Genomic DNA, 26,352 nt, shown 5'->3' with positions numbered 1-26,352 from the left:
TGCGGGTGAAGTCTTCATTCTCCCTACAGTAAATCCGCTCCCGTGTTTATTATGCCCAGGACATGCGTTGCGTGTAATGAATGACGTGCACAACAGTACATTGTACACATGTGCGTTGTACATTGTTCCTGGAAGGCAGCAGATGCACTAACCCCGCCCCCAGCCTAATTGGAGCCTGTTAGGCAGAGTAGCCTGCCAGGAACAATTCAGGACACCTTTCTCCTATAGCGAAGTTTCAGAAAACAAAAATGGCGATAATTGCGTTAATGGGCCGTTATGTTTTTAAGACAGTACTTAAAGTGAAAAATAACTTCAACCTGGGGCTAATCTTGAAATATTTAAATATTTCGGATTTATTCAATAACCACTTGCTTGATCTGCACAAAATAGGTTTTGTTTTAAAGCTTAGACTCTTTCCTTTAGTGCTTTTAAATATGCTGACAAATTTGAACTGTTCCATTTTCATAATTTGCTAATTTGCGATCACAACAATCATATTTAAGACTAGTTAAAATATAAAGAAGATCCCACAGTCATGTGTTATATATCTTTGAAAAGGTCTCGATTAGTACAATACAATGAGCAAATTTGTTTCACTAAGAGACCAAACTACAGTGAGTATTATCGTGTGAAATCCACATGTATAATAAACAGATAAACAGAATTATTGTGACATTTTTATTACGATCTATGGGATGTTTTGGACCAACAAGTCCGATCCATGGAGGCCCCACCTCGCACCTTACAGGACTTAAAGGATCTGCTGCTAACGTCTTGGTGCCAGATTCCACAGGACACCTTCAGAGGTCTTGTGGAGTCCATGCCGCGATGGGTCAGAGCTGTTTTGGAGGCACGAGGGGGACCTACGCGATATTAGGCAGGTGGTTTTAATGTTGTGGCTGATCGGTGTATGGAAAGCCAAAAGGGTCACATTTTGTGTGTACTATACATTTACCCTGGGGACTCTTATTTGAAAGGTCTGTGCTATCAGCTCACTCAGAGCTGTTTTGGAGGCACGAGGGGGACCTACACGATATCAGGCAGGTGGTTTTAATGTTGTGGCTGATCGGTGTATGGAAAGCCAAAAGGGTCACATTTTGTGTGTACTATACATTTACCCTGGGGACTCTTATTTGAAAGGTCTGTGCTATCAGCTCACACAGGGAAACAAATCATGCTCTCGTACAATCATCTGCATTGTATAACAACATAAACACTAAAGAGTAAACATTGTCATATGGACAAATAAATACTGTATGAGCAGTAATCATTTTTCGCCAATAACCAATAGTTCCAAAAAGCAAATATTGGCACCGATATGTCAGTCGACCTCTAGTAAAAGTCATCCATTAATATAATATGTAAGTAAAAGTAAAAATTACCTGGTTTTAAAAGTACTTTAAGTATCAAAAGTAAAAGCAAATACTGCAAATTCAAATCAATGCATTTATAAAATGTGACTCATCCATATTGTTACTTTTGAAGCCACATAACCGAGTCTAATAGGAGGTATTATTGAACCTAAGTGTGTAAAATTACACACTTAAACAACATAAGATCACACCATATGTAAGTTACATTTTTAGTTATTTTATAAATACTGTGACTAATAAATGGTCAACTTTCAAGAGGAGCCAAGGGTATCTGCATCTACACAACTATTATTTTTTTCTATTATTATATGCACTTTTTTCTTACCCACAAAGAAATGCATTTGTATGTGTAAAGTGTTTGTTAAAAGGAGGATTCTTGAACTCCGTTTAACTCCGCGGTTGTTATGAGGACATCTTCAGAAACTCAGCAGGAGGCATTTACAGTATTCCTGCTCTGACACAGACAGGAAACCTTGTGTCTCATTCAAGAAACAACACTGGCCTGAACGGAGCCAAATCAGGACAATGGAAACAAGCCCTCCTAACACTGACCCTAAACATATAGACACTATAAGACCAATTACAAATGACACGGTATTTTTATCGTGGGCACTTAAAAATACTGTGAATACTTCTAGATACCTTATTATCCAAATTGTTTATCCATCCATCTTCAACCGCTTATCCAAAGTCAGGTCGAGGGGGCAGCAGCTCCAGCAGGGGGCCCCAAACTTCCCTATCCTGAGCCACATTAACCAGCTCTGACTGGGGGACCCCGAGGCGTTCCCAAGCCAGTGTGGAGATGTAATCTCTCCACCTAGTCCTGGGTCTTCCCCGAGGCCTCCTCCCAGCTGGACGTGCCTGAAACACCTCCCTATGGAGGCGCCCCGCGGGCATCCTTACCAGATGCCCAAACCACCTCAACTGACTCCTTTCGACGCAAAGGAGCAGCGGCTCTACTCCGAGCTCCTCACGGATGACTGAGCTCCTCACCCTATCTCTAAGGGAGAAGCCCGCCACCCTTCTGAGGAAGCTCATTTCGGCCGCTTGTACTCGCAACCTAGTACTTTCGGTCATGACCCAGCCTTCATGACCATAGGTGAGGGTAGGAACGAAAATTGACCGGTAGATCGAGAGCTTTGCCTTCCGGCTCAGCTCTCTTTTCGTGACAACGGTGCGATAGAGCGAGTGCAATACTGCCCCCGCTGCCCCGATTCTCCGACCAACCTCCCGCTCCATTGTCCCCTCACTCGTGAACAAGACCCCAAGGTACTTGAACTTAGGGCTGGGGCGGTATGGATTTTTTCTAACCGCGGTTGAAAAGCAAGATATTACCGCGGTATAGCGGTAAACCGCATTAAATACATTACATTGGATCAGAGAAGTCCCCTCCCGACAGACTTTGGCGCACACATCAGAAGTCAGCTTTTGATAGACAGACTTTAAATATTGTCACCTACATCCGAAGAAAAAAACGAGCACAATTTTAAATAGTCAAATTTTCATCAAGCAGTAATTTGGCATGAACTAATCACTGTATAGATTTCCTTATTTAAGATTATTCTCAGATACATTCGCATTGAAGATGGGTCAGACATGATTTTGACCACTTTATTAAGTTTTGTTTTGTAGAAAGCCTTTCTTTAACTTAAAATTTCGTTTTGTATAAATTGTATCTTAATTTTAATCACTGTTTCATTAACTAATTGCCTGGAATTAATAAATAAGAAGCAAATATAGCAGACATATAATCAGCAGCAGGACGTGGAAGCGCCGATGCGATCTCTTGCGCGTGAGCTCTCTCATAAATGAACCGAAACTCGGCGGCTAGGCCTACTGCCTCACAGACATGAGAAATAAATAGAAATCTTAAAATGCATTTTAAACAAAATTCAAAACAAAATGATAAAATTTTAGGCTACAGTAGCCTAGTAGTCAGGTTTGCCGATGTAAGTTACTATTTATTTATTTATTTTTATCCCTGTGCGCCAATCGGAAACGGACTTCACTGCTGATATTCTGGGGATACAACATAGCCAATAGGCTATAGCCTACTAGGGACTTTAGCCTTTAAAATATCTTTGCTGCATTGGATCAGTCTCCTTTCTAGAACAGCCAAGAGCTTTCTAGCCTCGCGGCAGCAGCCTTGCATCGCTCAGACCTTAAAACAGTCAGCGCCGCGGATGCGTTTTGAAAATGTATCAAAAAACGTTGGTGCGGACAGATGAGTTTTGTGATGCGGTTATGATTAAATAATAATAGCCCATCCGCAGCATCTCTAATACAAATGGAATGTTATTATGTGTCATGGAACATTGCGCTCCCCAACTCGCGAAAGGTCGGATTTGCTCCATATTTTGATAAGTTTTGTTTAGAAAACCTTGAATCCATGTAGGCTAATATCATTAGACATAATCCATATCATTAGAATCAATGAATCCATGTCATTAGACACAACGAATCCATGTCATTAGACACAACGAATCCATGTCATTAGACACAACGTGCACACATGTGCAGGCCAATGTTTTTTTTGTTTTTGTTTTTTTGCGGTGACGACGGTGACAAGCTCAGACCCGCGGTTGGAGTCACGTGACCGCGGTATTGCGGTAATGCGGTAACCGTCCCAGCCCTACTTGAACTCCTTCACTTGGGGTAATACCTCCTTCCCTACACTGAGTACGCACTCCATCGGTTTCCTGCTGGGAACCATATTATCCAAATTGTTTAGATTTTTTTTAATTAACTGGTTAAAATGTATAACACGCCGTGTAGGTAGACGGGCTGAATGAAAATGCAAATCCGCTCTCGGACAGTAGGTGCCGCTTATGCAGCTGAAATATAGCTGTTACCCTGGTAACGCCTGTACACAAAGCAGCGCTGCGCTTATAAACAATACTGTACTAGGCATCATACGGAAGTAAGATGAAAAGAAAATGCCATCTAAACCTTTCTGAAGTGACACATTTATATAAAATAGTCAAAGGTTTTGCATTCAAGGGCTTTAGTTAAAGTCTTCAGAAGTCATAATCACTATGAGAGCACTTGGATATTTATTGACATGGTCCAATTTGAAATCTTTATATCCAAAAGGAGATTATTTTGGGAACTGGACAATCATCTGTCATGTTGTCGCGTTGGGAGCGCATCATTAACTGCACAGATGCAGATCAGTGGTGCTGGCGGGCTTACATATTTGCATATTAATTAATTGACGGAACTTATCGAACATCCAAAACAATGCTTGCGAAATGCGCTCGTTGGATGTACATATGTATATATGGTGGTATTTGTACCAGCTGAGAACAGGACAGCTGACGGGCGGTTCCGACGCCTGTCCCAAACCGTACTGGGCAACATCGCTCCTATGATGAGAACCACCAGGTATGCTTGAGGTCAGTATTAGGCAAATTACTTCCGGTTTTTGGTCCTTTTAGACGTCTTTGCTCCATGTTGCGTTCATATATCAATCAAACCACACCAGAATTCGTTTGGAGGCGGACCGAGACCCACATTTCAGGCGGTCCGCTTGTTTGGTGCGCACCAAGGTTCATGTGACAGCGTTCACACTTGATCAAATGAACCGCACTAACAGAGCAATGGCACCAGAGTTCGTTTTAATCGAACCAAACCTGCCAAGTGTGAACACACCCTTAGTCAAGAAAGTCACAATCCTTAAATTTGCGACTAGAGTCAGGTCACGTAACTCGAGTCGCCCACCTTTTTTCAGAAGCCAAATTACCCTGCATTTTAAACATGTTGCCTTAAAAGAGACTGTTAGTGAAAAAAGTGAAATGCCACAAGTAGAAAAGGGTCAAAAGTCCAACGTTTTTTGTTCCTCAAAAAAGGCTGTGTAACCAAGAAACTAAAGGTAACCGTGGAAAATATTGAGGAAAGAAGGTTTAGCATGGAAGTGAAACTTCAGAGTCACTGAACAAGACAACATACTTGACATTCAAAGAGTTCAACACAAAAATACAGCGTATAACGTCGTAAAACAGGACCTCTTTATTAAAACAATCTTCATAGATTACATTCTCAGAGGTTAATGGGATTAGGGTGAAATGATGCAGGCCTTGTTGCACGAATACTCTACATACTTGTATTAAGTTCATTTGTTTAAAATCACTGCTTAATGCACACACATATAACGACTGTTAAAACAGATGTTGTCAACTGCAACAATACTGATCGTATCTTATTGCATGTTTATCTACTTGTGTTATGCATTTGCTCAAAACCCTGCATGTTACTAATTAAACGTGACGAAAGTCAGTCCTTGGGGTGGTGCAGTTACTCCCCTCAATCCAAGTGGTGGAGGACAAGTTGCCTCCGCTTCGGAGACCGTCAATCCGCGCAACTTATATGACTCAATGTCCATGACACCGCAGAGACTCACAGCATGTGGAGGCTCATGCTACTCTCCGTGACACAACTTACCACACGCCCCATTGAGAGCGAGAACCACTAATCGCCACCACAAGGAGGTTACCCCATGTGACTCTACCCTCCCTAGCAACCGGGCCAATTTGGTTGCTTAGGAGACTCACAGCATGTGGAGGCTCATGCTACTCTCCACGATCCATGCACAACTTACCACATGCCCCATTGAGAGCGAGAACCACTAATCGACACCACGAGGAGGTTACCCCATGTGACTCTACCCTCCCTAGCAACCGGGCCAATTTGGTTGCTTAGGAGACTCACAGCATGTGGAGACTCATGCTACTCTCCACGATCCATGCACAACTTACCACACGCCCCATTGAGAGCGAGAACCACTAATCGCCACCACGAGGAGGTTACCCCATGTGACTCTACCCTCCCTAGCAACCGGGCCAATTTGGTTGCTTAGGAGACTCACAGCATGTAGAGGCTCATGCTACTCTCCACGATCCATGCACAACTCACCACATGCCCCATTGAGAGCGAGAACCACTAATCGCCACCACGAGGAGGTTACCCCATGTGACTCTACCCTCCCAAGCAACCGGGCCAATTTGGTTGCTTAGGAGACTCACAGCATGTGGAGGCTCATGCTACTCTCCACGATCCACACACAACTCACCACACGCCCCATTGAGAGCGAGAACCACTAATCGCCACCACGAGGAGGTTACCCCATGTGACTCTACCCTCCCTAGTAACCGGGCCAATTTTGTTGCTAAGGAAACCTAGCTGGAGTCACTCAGAAAAGAAAACAAAAAGTGTTTCTATTTGAGTAACTGGAGTTAAAAAAGCCCAATTTACCATCATATTGTCAAATAAACACTGTTAGTTGACAAATTCAAACTTAACCTGTGAAGTTGTAGGTAGGTTAAACCTTGAAGTTACAGGTGATTCACTTACCTTGGCATCCCAATTCTTATTCAGGTAATATATGCACGTGATGCATCTCCCATCGCCGTTCGGGTTATCAACGTGACGCACATAACCAGTGCCTTTCCCCGGATAACACGCCACCATCGCCTGTGAACATTGAGAAAACAGACTGAGTTACTGAGCGCTAACTAACTTGTTCAAACCTTGATTACGATCTCACAGACAAGCAGAAAGCTGCATATCAAACATGCATGTGGCGTTCAGTTTCAAACCGAAATAAAGGGGCTTTGATTTTTGCCTCAGACGTGGTGTGGTGAGACTTATCAAAAGGAATGTGTTGAAGGGATGTTTTCAGACGATATCTACATTGTCAAATTTCACATCAAAACAAAGCAAGTTTGTTGACATTCTACAGTCAGATCAAAACAGCACCATGGCAACATTATTACAAACACGACATACCATAGAATAACATCAATACAGTACAAGCAATCGGTTTCCAATTCTGCTTAACATGAACATTACAAATGAAATAAACTAGGGCTGTTGATTTCATGCATGTATTATATGTATTTTGAATGGTATTTTAGGGGCTTTCTCAGCAAATAATTAAATAATGCGATTAACAAATCATATTACCATGTCATTCATTTGATTTAACATTTTAGACAGTTGACAGCCACACCAGACTTTTGACTTTCAACCAAATGACTTCTCACTCTCAGATCAGGGAAAAACATTTGGGCAACATTTCCTGGTTATTGTCCATTATTGTTGTATTTTGCTGATCTACATAATTCAGCACTTCCACTTTTAAGGACATTGTGCATGTCAGGAGGTTTCTCTAAGGCAGACAGACAGACAGAAAGACAGATAGATAGATCTGTCTATCTGTCATCTAATCTATCTATCTGTCTGTCTGTCTATCATATATCTGTCCATCCATCCATCTAGCCATCTAGCCATCCGTCCATCCATCTATCCTTCTGTCTATCTATCTATATATATATATATATCTGTCATCTGTCTGTCCTTCCGTTCGTCTATCTATCCATCCATCCATCTATCCGTCCGTCCGTCCATCTATCCATCTATATATATCTGTCATCTATCTGTCTGTCTGTCCGTCCGTCCGTCCGTCCATCCCTTCGTCTATCTATCTATCTATATATATATATATCTGTCATCTATCTGTCGGTCCGTCCATCCATCCATCCATCCTTTCGTCTATCTATCTGTCTGTCTGTCTATCCGTCTATCTATCTATCTGTCTGTCCGTCCGTCTGTCCATCTATCCATAAATATCTGTCTGTCTATCCATCTATCTATCTATCTATCTATATATCTGTCATCTATCTCTCTGTCTGTCCATCCGTCCGTTCGTCTATCTATGTATCCGTCCATCCATCCATCCATCCGTCTATCTATCTATATATACCTGTATATATCTGTCTGTCCATCCGTTCGTCTATCTATCTATCCGTCCATCCATCTATCCGTCCGTCCGTCCATCTATCCATCTATATATATCTGTCATCTATCTGTCTGTCTGTCTGTCCTTCCATCCGTCCGTCAACCTATCTATATATATATATATATATCTGTCATCTATCTGTCTGTCCGTCCATCCATCCATCCATCCGTCTATCTATCTATCTTTCTGTCCGTCCATCCATCTATCCATAAATATCTGTCTATCTATCTATATATCTGTCATCTATCTGTCGGTCCGTCCATCCATCCATCCTTTCGTCTATCTATCTGTCTGTCTGTCTGTCTATCTGTCTATCTATCTGTCCGTCCGTCTGTCCATCTATCCATAAATATCTGTCTGTCTATCCATCTATCTATCTATATATATATCTGTCATCTATCTGTCTGTCCGTCCATCCTTTCGTCTATCTATCCGTCCATCCATCCATCTATCTATCATCTATCTGTCCGTCCATCTATCTATCTATCTGTCTGTCATATATCTGTCTATCCATCCATATATCTATCTATCTATCCAAGTATCTGTCTATCTGTAATCTATCTATCTATCTATCTATTGTACAGTATCTATCCATCCATCTTATATTTGTTATATATTTCTCTTTGAGTAATTTGCTGATGAATTGCACTTCCCTGTCTACCAATCACTTTGGGCCATTTAAAAGAGCACGCTCATCACTCATAGCAAAGAGGTCATCGTCTTATCTTAAGATTTCCTTACTAAAACTTGCTCTTAGCAGTTTTCTGAATAGATTATAAGCAAAAACTCCTAGCAAGGACCTCTTTGGAGAACTGCTAGTGGTAAGATAAAAATCTCTGTGAATACGGGCCCTGAACTGTTAACCAGGAAATAATTAAAACTTCAATAACACATTTTTATCTCAATCGATTCCCAGTCCTAACCAGGATATTCTTAAATTCCCCTTTTGTGTTCTATGGAAAAAAGTCATATGGGTTTGGAATGACACGTGCTCTTTCATTTTTGGGTAAACCATTACTTGAAACTTTTATTATTGTCAAATTGGACTCCACGAGACAACATCTTATGCTTTAGCAGGAGGTCTATCTGGACTGGATGGCTGGCTGGCAATTGTTTCCTGAGCGTCACAACATTTCATGATTTAGAAGCCTTCGTCTCATCTCACAACTCTATCTGACTCTGCCAAACCTCCATGTGTAAGCCAGAGTGCCTGGCCCCGGGCCAGAGGAAGCAGTATTTTAATGGCATTGCTACGTGCGGTGCGTGAGGGAGGCCACGGCGGTCTCTCTCGTGACTGTAGGAGATGACTTGAGATGGGTAAACATATTTGTCACTGCCTAAGAAAGTGTGAGGCCGAGAAAAAAAAAGAAAATACATCACGGCTTTTGGTCACTGTTGAAATCTATTTTTCTCACAGTGGGTCACTTACAAGCCTATAGTAACACAAAACATGGGAGGGGTTTGACTTCAAAACCAAATGACTAAACAAAAACACATGAACGTCCACCCCCTCGTGCCTTTTGCTTACTCGCACTTCCCGAAAAACAAAAAGACCCCCAAAGAGTTGAACAGATAGTGTGTTAATGGTTGTAGATGACCAGATGCAATTTAGAAATACTTACTCGTTCTTAGTTATTATAATTGTTCTCATTTAGGAGTGATAATCAAATCATATAACAAAAACATAAATGCAAATAACACAAATAAAAACGTGAATTATGTAATGACCAAAAGTCTAAATTTTGCGGTGTATACTATTCATAATTTCCTTGTTTTAGAGTCTCTTTAGGAAGAGTAAAACCTCATTTTTTATCTATGATGGGATTTACAAAGTACTCCAATGTACAGCTGAAGTCAGAAGTTTACATACACTTAGGTTGAAGTCATTAAAACTCATTTTTTAACCACTTCACAGATTTAATATTAACAAACTATAGTTTTGGCAAGTCGTTTAGGACATCTACTTTGTGCATGACGCGAGTCATTTTTCCAACAATTGTTTACAGACCGATTGTTTCACATTTAATTGACTATATCACAATTCCAGTGGGTCAGAAGTTTACATACACTAAGTTCAATTCCAGAAAATGATGTCAAGCCTTTAGATAATTATCCAATTAGCATCTGATAGGAGGTGCAATATTGTGAATGTATTTTAAGGACTACCGTAATTTCCGGACTATAAGCCACAACTTTTTTCCCACGCTTTGAACCTCATGGCTTATACAATGGCGCGGCTAATATATGGATTTTTCCGCTTTCAAATTTTATAAAAAATAAATAAAAAAACATTCTGTGGCGTGCTCAGTTTTTTGGCGTGAAGCTTTCATTAGACCAATGAAATTGCCGAGCGGGTTAAGGTCAAAACAACTTTTTTTGTTTACTGTTTAGATTAAATCGGCAGCTCAAACTTCCCATCATTCTGATTACGGTAGTAATTTTGTCACCCTCACCATGGCAAAGACATGGAGAAGCGCATATGATGCTGCTTTCAAGTTGAAGGCGATTGATCTGGCTGTTGGAAAAGGAAATAGAGCTGCTGCAGGGAGCTTGGTCTTAATGAGTCGATGATAAGGCGTTGGAAACAGCAGCGTGAGGAATTGACTCAGTGCAAAAGACAACTAAATCTGAGGCTATTCAACTCCGACACGAAGGAGATGACTTCAGTGGTTTCAGTGCACAGGGCGAGGAAGATAGTGACCAATGACTTTCTTGGTAGGCTACTGTTTACTGCAAATGTTTTATTACAAGCCGTGTGTGGCAGCGGGCGTGGTCAAGCGCCCGTCCGGGAGAGAAAAGCTGTAAGGGCTTACACCTGCGCTAAATTATGTCTAACACCGGTGTCTAATTTCAAGTGCCCTGCTTCACGTGTCCTTCTTGGGAAAACTGTCACACGGGCACCAGTGTGACAGTTTTCAGCAGGGCACTTGGCGTTCCAGGTAAGGCTTTTAATGGCCACAGCAATGTTTACAATCAATTTTATTAAGTTTCTCAATTCTTCTATGCGCCAACACTAGACTGGCGTGTGTCACTCTCTCAGCTCTGTGGCTGCTGCCTTTTTATGCCGCTCTCCCCATGCTTACTGAAATTAGACACCGGTGTTAAGACATAATTTAGCTCAGGTGTAAGCGCCCTTACCGCTTTTCTCTCCGGACGGACGCTTGACCACGCCCCGCTGCCACACCGTGTTTCAGTTAAAAGCCTGAGTAAAGTTCATTTGTTTCAATGTACGGTAGGCACCTGCGCTAATAGACAGGTGCGGCTTATTTATGTTCAAAATAATATTTTATTTAAAAATCAGTGGAGTGCGGCTTATATTCAGGTGCGCTCAATAGTCCGGAAATTACGGTACCTTCAAACTCAGAGCCTCTGTACTTGACATCATGGGAAAATCAAAAGAAATCAGACAAGACCTCAGAAAAAACAATGGTGGACCTCCACAAGTCTGGATCAGAGGAGCATTTCCAAACACCTGAAGGTCCCACGTTCATCTGTACAAACAATAGTACGCAAGTATAAACCTCATGGGACCACACAGCCATCAAACCGCTCAGTAAAGAGACACATTCTGTCTCCTAGAGGTGAACGTAGTTTGGAGTGAAAAGTGCAAATCAATCCCAGAACAACAGCAAAGGACCTTGTGAAGATGCTGGAGGAAACAGGTAGACGAGTATCTATATCCACAGTAAAACAAGTCCTATATCGACATAACCTGAGAGGCTGCTCAGCAAGGAGTCAGAATACAGTTTGCAAGTGCACATGGGGACAAAGATCTTACTTTTTGGAGAAATGTCCTCCGGTCTAATGAAACTAAAATGTAACCGTTTGTCCATAATGACCATCGGAGGAAAAGTGGTGAAGCTTGCAAGCCGAAGAACACCATCCCAACCGTGAAGCATGGGGGTGCAGCATCATGTTGTGGGGGTGCTGCAGGAGGGACGGGTGCACTTCACAAAATAGATGACATCATGAGGAAGAAAATGATGTGGATATAATGAAGCAACATCTCAAGACATCAGCCAGGAAGTTAAAGCTCGGTCGCAAATGGGTCTTCCAAATGGACAATGACCCCAAGCGTACCTCCAAAATGGCTTCAGGACAACAAAGTCAAGATATTGGAGTGTCCATCACAAAGCTGTGACCTCAATCAGATGGGCTAACTTCTGACTGTAACTGTACGCCAAAGAATACTATAGTACTTAAGACTTTACAATAAGGTTCTGGGCTCTATTTTCGTGAGCGTGCAAATTCTTATTGCAATTTTCGTGCCAGCGCAGAGCGCAAGTGGGCATGGGTCGGAGTGTTTGCGCTATTGTGGGTGTCCAAACTCTGAAAATATAGTGGAAAATCAAATTATGTCCCTGAAAATCTGAGTTTTATACGAGTCTTATATGAGAAAAATAACAAATAAATAAAATTATGAGATTTCTGTTAAACTATCTATAGGTCATAGTTTATTTTCAATTATTATTATTATTATGTTTAAATTTACAATTTTATTTATGGTCTACTTTGTAAGTCTAAGTCTATAATAATAATAATTCCTTACATTTATATAGCGCTTTTTTAGGCACTCAACGCGCTTTACATAGCATATGGATGATGCGACGGCAGCCATAGTGCGCCAGAACGCCCACCACATACCAGCTATTGGTGGAGAGGAGAGAGTAGAGTGATGTAGCCAATTCAGGGATGGAGATTAATACGAGGCCATGATAGATAGGGGCCAATGGGGGGAATTTGGCCAGGGTTACACCCCTAGTCTTTACGAGAAGAGTCCTGGGATTTTTAATGACCACAGAGAGTCAGGACCTCGGTTTAATGTCTCAATCGAAGGACGGTGCCTTTTTACAGGATAGTGTCCCCGCCACTATACTGGGGGCATTAGGACCCACACAGACCATAGGGTGAGCACCACCTGCTGGCCTCCCTAATACCACTTCCAGCAGCAACCTTGGTTTTCCCCAGGAGGTCTCCCATCCAGGCACTGGCCAGGCTCAACCCTGCTTAGCTTTAGTGGGCAACCAGGCAAGAGCTGCAGGGTGATATGGCTGCCAAAGTCTAAGGTATTTTTTCATCTGTTCACATTCTCTGTAGTTTAACGGAGCCTTTTAAACATGCATTCAAATTGAGAGAATCACATTTTCCATGCTTATAAAAGGAGTGTGTCACTGTCATAAAAATATGCCCGACAATAATCAAGGATGCATTTCAATGCCAAAAAAATGTCATTTTCAATTCTTCATTGCATACAGACACCATTTACAATCCCTTCAAATGAATGTGCTGTTTTTGTTTATATCGCTGGTGCTTGAGGGAATGGACTCTATAAGAGGATGCAGATGGTGGAATAACAACTGAAGCAAACCTCAGAATTAAATTGCACTTAATCCAGCCCATTAGCGAGTTGCGCGTGCCATTTCGCCAAACCAACACGTGCCTAGACATGCACGAAAACACCCAAATGTCATGGCCATGCCCACTGATTTTCCACTTACGAATTATGGCATAGAGCCACGCTTACCGCTAGCACTCTTAAAATAGGGCACTACATTTTATTAAATTAGTACTTGTATTAGATACCATCTAACAATGCACAATACATATTTTTAATATATAAAATTACTAATGATAAAATACTCATTAGTTGCAGCACTTAACAGTTACAATCTTTAATGTCCAAAAAACATGTTATCAAACAGACAAACAAACATGGTGAAACCATTAAAATTGTCCCTTTTTTTGTGTGCACTCAGTAACTTTTTGTTCTGGTCATCTTGGGCTTACAGTGACACCTAGTGGTGTGGATGCAACATCATTCAAAATCAAGTGTTCAGTATCAAATGCCAATACAGAAATGCACAATTCATAATCAGCCATGATTCATTTAATCCAAGAGTAACAAGCTGGTCATGTGACTCTAACATGGCCGCCCCCATGAGGGGACCCTCCCCATGTAGAATAAAACGGCTTTTATAAGGTTATGACTGGAGTCGTCTTCTCATGTGAGTGCTCATGATTGATTTCAAAATCATTTGTTTATGAGTGAAACTTATTTTATGGGGGGATAAAAATATGAAGTGCACCTTTAAATAGTAACAATAAAATCACCAGTCACTAATAATCTTTTTCTAATGAATGACAATGGTGACTGAGGCTGTCGCTCTGCCATCTGCTTTTGTGGTCCATGGAAAGAACTAATACAGGTTTGAAACCACATGAGGCTGTGTAAAAGATGACAGAACTTTTGTCATAATTTTTGGTTGCACCATCTCTTTCAGGCTAGTCTTTCTTGTACACAACGGAGCGTTATAGGAATCTGAATTTGTGGTTTCAATTCCGCAGCTCTGACTCACAGACAGAACATGTGGCGGACGTGTAGGAGGTATGCAAGTTGGCTATCACTACTTAAGAAAACGTTGGGCCTTTACTGTAAACCATGTTTGTGTGTGTGTCGGAGTGTAGCAGCGTAATGCTTCCGCATTCCTCTGTGGCCTCATTAACAGGCCGACCCAGCCATGAAGGGCCTTTGTTTACATTCCAGGCAACTAGTTCAAGTCGATGTTAGCATTTTAGCGGAGTTCCTGACCTCCGGACCAAGAAAGAACCCAACATCAAACTCGCTCATTAGTGAAGTATTCTGACACACAGTGATGGCTTCACATGGACCCTAGGGGTGGGAATCATTAGGTACCTGACAACTTGATTTGTTTTCAATTTTGGGAATTAAGATTCATAATGAATTCTTGATCCATTTCAATGTAGGGGCACAAATCTGATTCGAGTACATGGAATGCCTCTGGTTCAGTACAAGCAGGGCTGGACTGGTAATCTGACATACCGGGCATTTTCCCGGTGGGCCGACGCACTTTTGGGCTGATCAGGGGCGGAATGTCCATCGGGAGAACCGAGCAGGCCGGTGGTTGAGCCGCGAAACGTGCCAAATTGGCCGTGATAAGCAACAATGAGCCGCCGCGTTATGCAGAACGGACCACAAAACGCCGCCGCGATATGCAGCAAAGGACAGCGAACACCCCCCAAACCATTGTTGGCCCCCCCCCATTGACTTCCATTGCTGCACTGGGATTTTTGCTTTATACAAATGTATACGTTTAGCTACCGGACATTGACGAAAACCATATTGATTAACCATGTATCTGAATATATTAGGGGATGTGTCCTCTCAATGTCTATGGTGGCTACAACCCTAAATTTGGTTCCTGGGAAGTAAGTGTTATTTCATAATTGCTTGTGCCTCGAAAGTATAGAAAATGGCTATTATTCCCCACAAACTTTGCTTTAGTGACCAGGACAGGGACATTTTGAAACGTACCTACTTTCCAATGAGAAAATGGGAGAATTAACGTATTTTCGTTCACATGATGTCAGAAAAAAAACAACATATGGATCCAAATGAACATGTATTTATACTAAATTAATACAAAAATGACTATAAATGTTTGATTTCACGAATCAGCCCCCAAACGTAGTCTCCCATCATGTTCCCATTATACTGTCCTTGGTAGCGGCATTCAAAGTCCAGTATATCCCGATGGAAGAGCTCACCTTGCTCCTCCGTGTACGCTCCCATGTTCTCTTTAAATTACGTAGTATTCGGCTGGTCATGTGACTCTAACATGGCAGCCCCCATGAGGGGACCCTCTCCATGTAGAATAAAACTTGGGAATGTGACGAAAGCATTCTGACATTTCACATTCTTATAATAAAGTAGTGATCCTAACCGACCTAAAACAGGGAATGTTTTCTACCATTAAATGTCAGGAATTGTGAAAAATGCATTTGGCTAAGGCGTATGTAAACTTCTGACTTCAACTGTTCATCAACATCAAATGTTCTCCTAAACGGCGTGATCCATGTTTAGCAAAGCAGGGTAACTAAAGTATTGCCAGAAAAGGTTACGAAAAGCTTCTGGTCTGCACAACTGATGACGGCTGAATGCAGTTGCATGCACCATTAAGCGTTGTTAAACTCACCGCTGATTGCTGAGGCTCGCGCCTACGAACGTTGTGTTTTGCGCAGAGCGCGCACACTCTGGTATTTCAGATGGTGAAACAATTTGATCAAAAATCAGTCAGAGGGCCAAAGAAGATTGGCGGGCCCGCCGGTCGCCGGTCGACTAGCCCTGTTGTAGATAAACCATTTTCTGGACAATCAGAGATAACAATAATATTTACTTTGATTGTTTGATAAGAGACGTTTTACAGCTTCCAAGCAGAGAGCCTCATGTCACTGTTTATTTTTGTGTCTAATATAAGCCACACTTTCAAATAAGCTTCATAGACTGATATGAAACTATATTAGAAATAAATTAATAATAATAAGCAGATTGATTAAATAAGCCACCAACTTGTCAGCAGGCACTGTGGATACATTTGTAGATTATCTGAAAGTATAAAAAGTGCTTGAATAAAACAAATAATATTTAATGCTTGCACTTCTGCTCATAACCCAACAAAATCATTATTTACTCACCCTCACGTTGTTCCAAACTCATTAGACATTCTTGATCCATAACGTCAGTAATCTTATTACAATTCAGGGAATTAGTAATTGTAGTGGATCACTTTTTTTAAGTAATATACCATGTTTTAGAACAACATAAGGGTGAGTAAACGATGACAGATTTTGGATGAACTGTCTTTTAGGACATGAAACAAAAAGAGCGAACGTACTTTTCAGTTCTCTAAAAGACTCTCAGTTCTGTTCACAGTAAATGTACGTCATCGTTGAAGACTGGCTGGACGTGAGTCTACGGACATGAGGTCAGATGGGCCTGTGCTCTACCTTACATTAATGCGAGAGTTATCAAGTAAATATGCCGTTACATGTTCAGCATTCCCATGACACCACCAGCTCTAGCCTCCTCTTTTCCTATCCACATTACAGCTGCAAAGTGACAAAACAACAGAAGCCTTTTCTCAAGCGGCTGCTGGATTCCTGCCTAAGGAACTGCGCCTAAAGCCTGTGTATACTTAGTTTTGTTGGTCGGCCATGTTGCTTTTCAAAGTTTAATATTTGGACTGTGAGCGTTCGTGCACTAGTCAATGGCAGACACATGCACTGACGATGCATACAGACGTGTTTGCGTGTCAAGAAAATCTGGGTCGCACTCGGGCAGTCCATACAGACTGCTGATGATGAAATTTGCATCACATTTGCGGTGCAGCAGCTTAATGTGCAAAAGACATGTTAACTCCACCAAAATGAAAATCTGTCATTATTTACTCACTCTCATGAAGTTCTAAAAGCTAGGGTAGGGGTGGGAAAAATACAGTACCTGTTAAATTGATATACGGTTCGAAATGTAAACTGGAAAAAATGTCCGAGTATCGTTTCCATGGCAATAATGCAAAATGCTGCCACATGGTTGGGAATTCGTGTTCAGTGGTTACAGAATATTCAGAGTGCAATACGATTAAGCTCAATCGACAGCATTGGTGGCATAATGTTAATTTCCACCAAAACATGATTTCAACTCGTCCCTCCTTTTCTTTCAAAAAAGGCAAAACTCTGTTAAAGTGAGGCACTTACAATGGAAGTCAATGGGGCCAATCTGTAAATGTTAAAATACTCACCGTTTCAAATGTGATTTAAACGAGTTTACAGCTCAAATAATAAACACGCTTTAACAGAACAATCACAGCGCTTTTATAAAATTATGAGCTGCACATTTCTGCCATTAAACCCTCCAAAAATTGGCCGCATCCACTTCCATTGTAAGTGCATCACCGGAACCTCAATTCGTTTTTTTAGACAGATTTTAAATAACAAATAATCTTTCAATATTTTTTCATTAGTCTCTGAATCACTTTTACATAAAACTGTCTGTAACGTGACTTACTGTATATCGTTAACGACCAAACATTTCAAGAATAGCATGAAATTCATTTTCCTCATGTCAGGTTAGGGTATATACTTCAGCCTTAAAACCAAAAAAGGTCATTTAAAGAACATTCTGGCTGCTATGTACTGCATAATGCAAGTGAATGGGAACAAAAAGTACCATCAAATCAAAAATGGCATCAATAGCCTCATGTAAGTCAAACTTAATTTGTCCTTGGGTGTATCAACTCATAACACCCAAGGTGGTGGTGGTGTAGTGGTCTAATGCACATAACTGGTAAGCAGAAGGTTGCTGGTTTGATCCCCACAGACACCACCATTGTGTCCTTGAGCAAGGCACTTAACTCCAGGTTGTTCCGGGGGGGATTGTCCCTGTAATAAGTGCACTGTAAGTCCCTTTGGATAAAAGCGTCTGCCAAGTGCATAAAATTTAACCAATCGTCATTGAGTGCGTTTACATGCACGTTGCTGATTTCGCTTAATAAGCTGACAATGTGTAAGGTGATGTAAAGGCCTTAAAGCATTTTCCTTTATTACGGTAAAGTCATACGGTATGGTTTATGCATAGACCCTGTACATTTCTGCCCATGACCCCGATTTGACGTTGCATGTAAACAGCTGTGCAGGCGTTCTTACTGGCTTATCCGAGTGTTTTGCGCATCTCTGTTTATGCTCTGATGTCAACAGAAGACATTAACCCAATTATTAAAATGTCACGTAAACGTGGCTTTCTTGCATTGTACATTTTTTTGAGTAAGCTGACTTTAGTTATAGGCGATTTGTTGAGTATGTAAACACACTCAGACCAGGGCTAGACTGGTAATCTGGCATACCGGGCATGTTCCCGGTGGGCCGATGCACTTTTGGGCCGATCGTGGGTGGACTGTTCATCTGGAGAACAGAGCGGGTCGGTGGTTCTGCCACAAAACGTTGCCTAAGCAACAACGAGCCGCCACGTTATGCAGAACGGACTACAAAATGCTTATGCACTATCGCAAACCCCCTCCGGCTCAACAACGTTAGGCTCCTCCCCCATGGGCCAGTTGCCATGTAAAATCCCGGGCCGATTTCTCATCCCAGTCCAGCCCTGACTCAGACCTGTTGTAGTGAGGAGCATGATTTTAAGTGAAAAATGACTTAGGCCTAATTTTCAGCATGCACGTCAAACAAAGTTATTGCTTGGTTCCAGAAGACGTTAAGAGCTCCACGGTCCCAATCCCCAGCAGACTTAACAAAAAGTCACCTTTTGTGTCTCGCGGATGAAAGAAAATCATGCAAGATTGGAATGACAGAAGCACTATTAGATAAATATCCAAACCTATCAGCCATGCAATTCTTAACCAGTTTACCAGACTTTATGTTAAGGGAAGACTATTAAGAGAATATTAAAAAGTCTCAATGGAGCTAAATGCAGAGAGAAGCCTTCCAAAGCAAAATCCACATGACTTCCTCTTTGTGTAAACCAACAAATTAGGTCAAATGTGAGTAAAAGCGGGACTCTGTCCATATGCATTGTTTGCATAGATCCACTGACAGAACCCATGTAGTGCACAGAGAGGGGATTGTAATGCTGCATACCACAATATCAGTCCACGTGTAACAGTTGAATCTTGGGCTAATTCACTCCAGAATATTAATGTGTACGTTTACTCACTCTTGTGTCGTTTCAAACTTGTATGACAATTTCGGTAACACTTTACAGTCAGATTCCATTCGTTTACATTAGTTAATGCATTAGGTTTCATGAACTAACAATTAAAGTTATATTTTTTATAGCATTTATTAATCTTTCTTAATGCTAGTTAACATACGCAATCCCCGTATGTCACTCTGGTTACATTTAATATATAATTTACCGTCTATAAATGTAATTAATGTTAACATTATACATCTTTTCAAAGGTTTAAGGGTTCAACATTGATATCAGATCTCTGTTTCACGATAGCAATGATCCAGAAACAGTGATTGAGTTATTTGTGCAGGAGAACAAATGAAAACATGCAATATCAAAACGGGACTTTTATTATGAAAACACGCTATATCAAAACGGGACTTTTATTATGAAAACACGCAATATCAAAACGGGACTTTTATTATGAAAACACGCAATATCAAAACGGGACTTTTATTATGAAAACACGATATCAAACGGACTTTATTATGAAAACGCGATATCAAACGGGACTTTTATTATGAAAACACGCGATATCAAAACGGGACTTTTATTATGAAAACACGCGATATCAAAACGGGACTTTTATTATGAAAACACGCGATATCAAAACGGGACTTTTATTATGAAAACACGATCACCAGATGAATCCAGTTCAACACACTTGGGTCAATCGTCCATGACAAGCGTTCATTGAAAAACATCCAATTGCACTTTTTGTCCATAAAAGTGATAAATGTGAGAAATATTGATATATTCTCCATTGTTTACATGAGATCTCGCCTTCGTCATCGTTCTTCATCAAACTGCAATCTGAGCAGCGTTCATGTTGTAAAACTGTTTATGATCTGATATATTAGAGTCTCATAAACAAAACCAGCCCGTCTCCAAAGTCTATTTTTAAAAATGTGGCGTAGTTTTATTCATAATAGTCGAGCAGTGCTGTCAGATTTAGTGTCGTCTTGAGAGGCGGAGCCTAATTTTACTCTGAAAACTTCCAGAGATTTTACAGATATTTAAAGCTGCAGGAACTCATTTATTATTAAATCATCTTCAGATTTGAAACGTAACTTCTTTAGACTCGTGACTTTGAGAACATTGTATTTCTGGGTTGTCTCTGCACTTTTATTATTGTTTATTTAGATTATAAAAACACGTTCAGCACAAAATATTTCCATTACTATAAACTTCAGCTTCTCTAACTTTAATAAATAACAACATATATTAATTCTGAAACTTGTGAAATAAAGCCCAAAGTTTCTTCTTTCAAACGATACCACAACTGTGTCCGTACTCCAAAGCGTCCCATAAATACAACCATTTAAGTTCAGGCCATTTTCATGCTTTGTGCTTAAAAAGGGGGCGTTCATCAACAGGTTAATTCAAATACAATGGTTCATTGTTAGTTCATAGTTGTATTAGTTAACATTAATTAATGCACTATTGATTTAAAAACGTATATGTTGAAATTATTAATTAACTAATTATCAACTACGGTCAATAAATCCTTAATACGTGTTGTTCATTTTAAGGTCGTGTTAACTAATGTTGACAAACGGAACCTTATTGCGAAGTGTTACACAAACGTTCTTCTGTGGAACGCAAAAGGAGACGTTTGGAACAATGTTCACGCTGCTCTTTTCCATACAACAAAAGTAGCAACCAGGGGCTGTCCTTTCCATAACTATGACATTTTGGGCTAAACTATTCCCATGAGATCAATTATCCCTCTTAAGTAAACTGATGTAAGTAGAATGTAAGGTTTTAATTCCATTGCTGATCTCTAGAATTAGCATTTTAATTAGTAAAAACTGATTTATAGATATCTATAATTCATATCCTGTACATAATTAAATGTCGAAAGTCATGAGCTGAAATTTTAATAAGCGCTACTGCTGAGACAGCTTAATGTCAAGTTAAATTGCATGAAGATTTGTAATCTGAAAAGAGAGGGTGGACTTGAGGGGGCTGGACTTGCCCGTCCTCCTGCAGGTCACTGTTTGTGTGTCCAGGGGGTGGAGTTAAGGGTCAGTACGCTCTGATATACTCACGGACAGTGAAAGGGAGGTCAGCCTGAGAGCTCTGAGGTCACACGCTAGGCGAGCATTACAATGAGGCCAGCCTAAAATGAGCTTACATGCACAAAAACAAATGCAATCTGCTGATATATAACATCTACAGTTGCACAAAAAAGTTACTTGATCATTTTTTCCAGTGCAAAATTGTCATGGAAAAAATAAGGTGGACCAGAAAAAAACTTTTGAGTGCGTTTATGCAAAATAATTGTTTATTTTAAGCCGATTTTTCTGTATCTGTTATGCCATCATTACATTTTATTTAATGCAATACTGTATATAATATATTATATAAAAATGCAGGTTGCTAGGGCCGCTCGATTACACTTCCTAGTGCTTAAAGCATTCGCAGAGCACTAGACTGCGCTAGGAAGTGTAATCAAACTTGAAATCATGATCACCATGGAGACTGCTGATGTCAAGATTTATAGTGAATAAGGAGTTATATTTTGGTCTGTTCTCACCCAAAACCAACTGGATTGCTTCTGAAGACATGTGATGCTCACTTTCAGAAATAAAAGCACAGATGGATTTAACCACTGCAGTCATGTGGATTACTTCCATGCTGCCTTTATGTGCTTTTTGGAGCTTCAAAGTTCTGGTCACCATTCACTTTATTATATGGACCTGCAGAGCTGAAATATTCTTCTAAATATCTTCGATTGTGTTCTGCAAAAGAAAGAAATTAATTATCATCTGGGATGAGATGAGGGTGAGTAAATGATGAGTATTTTTATTTAAGGGTGAACTATCCCTTTAAGAACACGTCACTACACATCTTTGTTGACATGACAACGCAACGCCAGTAAAGAATCTTAAGCAATTTTATCACCCTACAATCATGTAGAACAGAGATTTTTATTACACTAAAATTATTTTAAAGGGACAGTTCACCCAAAAATAAAAATTCTGTCATCATTTACTCATCCTCATGCCATTCCAGATGTGTATGACTTACTTTCTTCTGCAGAATACAAACAAAGATCGGTTGAAAAAATGGTCTGCATGGGGTGCGCTAGTCCACTTATGCTAGTAACAAGCAACTGACTGACTTAGATGTTCAAATTAGAGTAAACTAATGTTACAACCAAAATACATTGTTTTACTGTTTAATCATAAATCAGGAAATTAGCCATTTTTGAGGTACACATTGCAATTTCCAATGAACAACACATGTACTTGAGCGTTTCCCATTAATTGACTAGACTCTGGCGGCCTACCGCGGTCTAATTTACCCCGCCACAGTCTCGTAATTAACCTACATTGTTTTACACTTCGCATCTAAAATATGTTGGCACTTCTCAGTCTCATAAGAACATAAAATATGTTGTGTTTTGCGCTCTCTCTCGTGCACCAGTCAGTTCAGTCAGCTCCTCACCCGCTGCTGTAAACTCACACGCACACACACACTCATGCATTTATACACTACACTAGTGTCAATCCAGTTCATTTTAGCCAAACGCTTTTGGCAAGGCAGGCCTTGGCTCTGTCAATTAAACCCTGGCAGGGGGTGGAGAGCATTGTGTATATTGGTAATAATTGGGGTTGCTGTTTCTCACAATTCAATTTATTTCAAAATTGCCTACTGCAGCTTTAAGAGCACAAAATAGTTTACAAGAGCACAACACTAGCCTCTTAATTTGGCTTTCAAAGTGCAGCAGATGGAAGTGTTTAACTTAAAAATGTACAAAATTTGATTACGGGGGAGCATGCCCACCGGACCCCCCACCCCACCCCTAGAGGGTCGGAGGTCCACCCCCCATAGTCTCACAAAATCCTGTGGGAATCACTGTACTTTCATTGTAAGTAAGGTGCCAGAGTGCAGAATAAAACAAAGATAGAGCATGTTTATTTAAAATAGATGGGGGGGGGGGGTCACCGAAAGCCACACCCATTTAAATGGGGCCGGGCTAAGACTCGAATCTCCTCAAGTCCTAGAAACGCTCCTGGTCTGGAGCCCTGTAATATACAGTTCCTAAATGCATTACTCGCCACAAAAATGGGGGAAAAGTACCGTTTGTATTAATGCAGATTAAAAGACTAAAACCAGCCCAAGATGGTTTGCTGGTCTTAGCTGGTCTCCCAGTCTGTTTGCTATTGCACGCCAAGCTGGATTGCATCTTAAACCAGCCTAGTCTGGTTTTAGCTGGTCCAAGATGGTCTTAGATGGTCTAATCCCAACAAGACCAGTTGTCAAGTGCGGGTTTGGGCACTTGACAACTGGTCATGTTGGGATTAGACCATCTAAGACCATCTTAGACCAGGCTGGTTTAAGATGCAATCCAGCTTGGTGTGCAATTGCAAACAGACAATAACCCCTTCAAAACAACCTAAAAATAAAACACAACACTCCTACCATCACCATGCCATGCACAGGTGCCAATCTGTAACACGCTTACTTTCGTCCTTCCATTTATGGTGTAGTTTCCCAGTTTTCCATTGCAGTGCCTGACCAGGTCATCCATACGACTCATCAAAAACCGGATCTTCTCACATCCACATTCCTTGCCCTCAATCCAGGTGATTTGATCCCCCCTTATGTCCTTAGAAGAGTCACTTTTCTGACTCACCAGCTGTCCATCAGTGAATTTGCCAGTCTGATGAAGAGCTTTCACGTCCTCTAGGATGGACAGTCCAATGTCTTCACCCAGAAAGTTGTCCACTACACAAATACCATGTTTGTTCATGCATGGAACTATATAATCAGTGGCCAGTTTTTGTGGTTGGGATTTGAGTGGTTTAGTCTCTGAACTTTGCGATCTAGTGATCAGATCTTTCCCATCTGGATCCAAGACCGGTTTCTCAGGCTGTTGTGGGGTTTGAGGTACAATCGTGTTCTTGTCAGACTCTCTACATGTGAGTTTGTGTTTTTTCCAATGTTGCTTTTGATGTTCCTTGCTGCAGTAGAAGGAGATCCTGCACCGACCGCACTTCAGAAGGTTTTCCATCTTGCCACACAGCTCGCAGTACTGCTTATCCCGCTCCGCGTCCAGACCCGTAGCGCACCGGTCCATGCTCGTGCTTGCGTGCTGCTGGCCCTTTAAATCCAGTCTCGCTCCACGTGTTCCTGCCCTTTCAGCTGATAACTTTCACGCGCAACGCGTCAGCTTCGACAAACGCAACGAAACGTCTCATCACGCTCCAATATTCCGCCTCTTCCCGTCAAATAAACGGTTTATGGTGTCGGGTTCGTGCTCGTGCTCGTGCCGCGCGAGCTCCATCCCGATGAGGCGAGGCGCTCTTCCTCGCGCATGGTTGGGTTTGCTCAGAGCTTCGCCACTATGGCGCTTACTCCGTGCCAAAATCAAACATTCGACCGACCGACCGACCGACCGATCGAACGTCTATCCGAACGTCTTGTACTTTTGAGCGTCTTACCGAGCGGGTTGACCCACGTGACGACCTGACGTGACGTCAACGTCTTGAAAATAGCAGTTTTTTAACCATGCAAATATCCAAGCTAATGTGTAAAGACTATAAATGGACATTAAAGGCAATACATATAAATATTGTACCCCTAAAACAACACTAAAACGTGTGTTTTATTTTCAAAGAGCAGAAATACTGTAGGCTAGCCTATATACAGTCATTCAATAGTCTTAATTTGACCAATATAATCATTTTAACTAGTTTTTATTGTTCATTTTATTGCCCAATGTACAATGTTCTCACAGTCCATAAAAGAAAGCACTCCCAAATTAATAAATGTAGCCTTTCATTTAAAAAGAAGGTTTTCATAAATATATATTATATTTATATATTTGGAAATACAGATAGACCTAGCCTATATAGAATATCCATTTATACACACACACACACACACACACACATTTATATTTTAAACTGTTGTGACCTGTGAATCTACAGTTTAAAATATTTGCAGAACTTAAAAAAAAGCTAAGTACAATTTATTGTAATAATATTGTTACTGAAAGTTTTATATAGCATAATTAAAATAATTTACTTTTCCAACAAATGTTACAAGTCCAGTGCTGTCATGGTGCTCTTCGGTCACTTTTGACCAAACAATTTTCTGTTTTGAATTTTAAAATTCACAATTATACACAAATGAACTGGTAGGGCTATTACCACACAGCATAATTGAGTCAGAAGACTGAAATAAGAGGTGGAAATGAGATCAGATCCTAAGCTGTGATAAAATATTTGCTGTTTATTTTTTATTTATTGATTTTTTCTGTTATGTGTAACAAAATGCTTTCTCTGTATTCAGGTTTGACTGTAATAATAGCCTAATGCAAATATATATTTTTTATTGACTCTTGTGTGCATGATCTGAAAGCACTGTTTGATTTTGAGCACAGATAAAATGGTTTTGAGTCTTTTTTTTCTTTTTTTTTTTTTGAAAGAAGAGTCAGATGTTCTCTGAATGTAGTTTGAAAATTTGGTTTTGTGTTTAAGGTTTTAAAAAATTAATGATGTTTCCAAGAAATGTGTTTTAGCAATTCAGGAAACCTGTAGGCTAATATATTAAAAACATTCATACTATTTTTTATACATAGGCTATCACACAGATAACAAACTAATAAAAAGTTAATCTAATCAAGCATAATC

At 40.6% G+C, this 26,352-nt stretch overlaps 1 protein-coding gene across 1 annotated transcript in view; it reads right to left on the bottom strand.

Annotated features, from left to right (window-relative positions):
• Positions 1–25,137, bottom strand: part of egln1a (egl-9 family hypoxia-inducible factor 1a) — a 30,813-nt gene extending 5,676 nt beyond the window's left edge. Inside the window, exons 1-2 of the mRNA XM_052089592.1 lie at positions 24,180–25,137; positions 6,723–6,842 (exon numbers count right to left, since the gene is read on the bottom strand). Of these exons, the coding sequence (XP_051945552.1) occupies positions 6,723–6,842; positions 24,180–24,794 (735 nt within the window). The 5' untranslated portion in view covers positions 24,795–25,137. The remainder of the gene's footprint in view (positions 1–6,722; positions 6,843–24,179) is intronic.
• Positions 25,138–26,352: the final 1,215 nt, after the last annotated feature.

Source organism: Xyrauchen texanus, chromosome 24 (genome assembly GCF_025860055.1).
Source record: "Xyrauchen texanus isolate HMW12.3.18 chromosome 24, RBS_HiC_50CHRs, whole genome shotgun sequence".
Classification (NCBI taxonomy): Eukaryota; Metazoa; Chordata; class Actinopteri; order Cypriniformes; family Catostomidae; genus Xyrauchen; species Xyrauchen texanus.
Note: the sequence above shows the minus strand (reverse complement) of the source record. Positions and strands in the feature narration are given on the sequence as shown.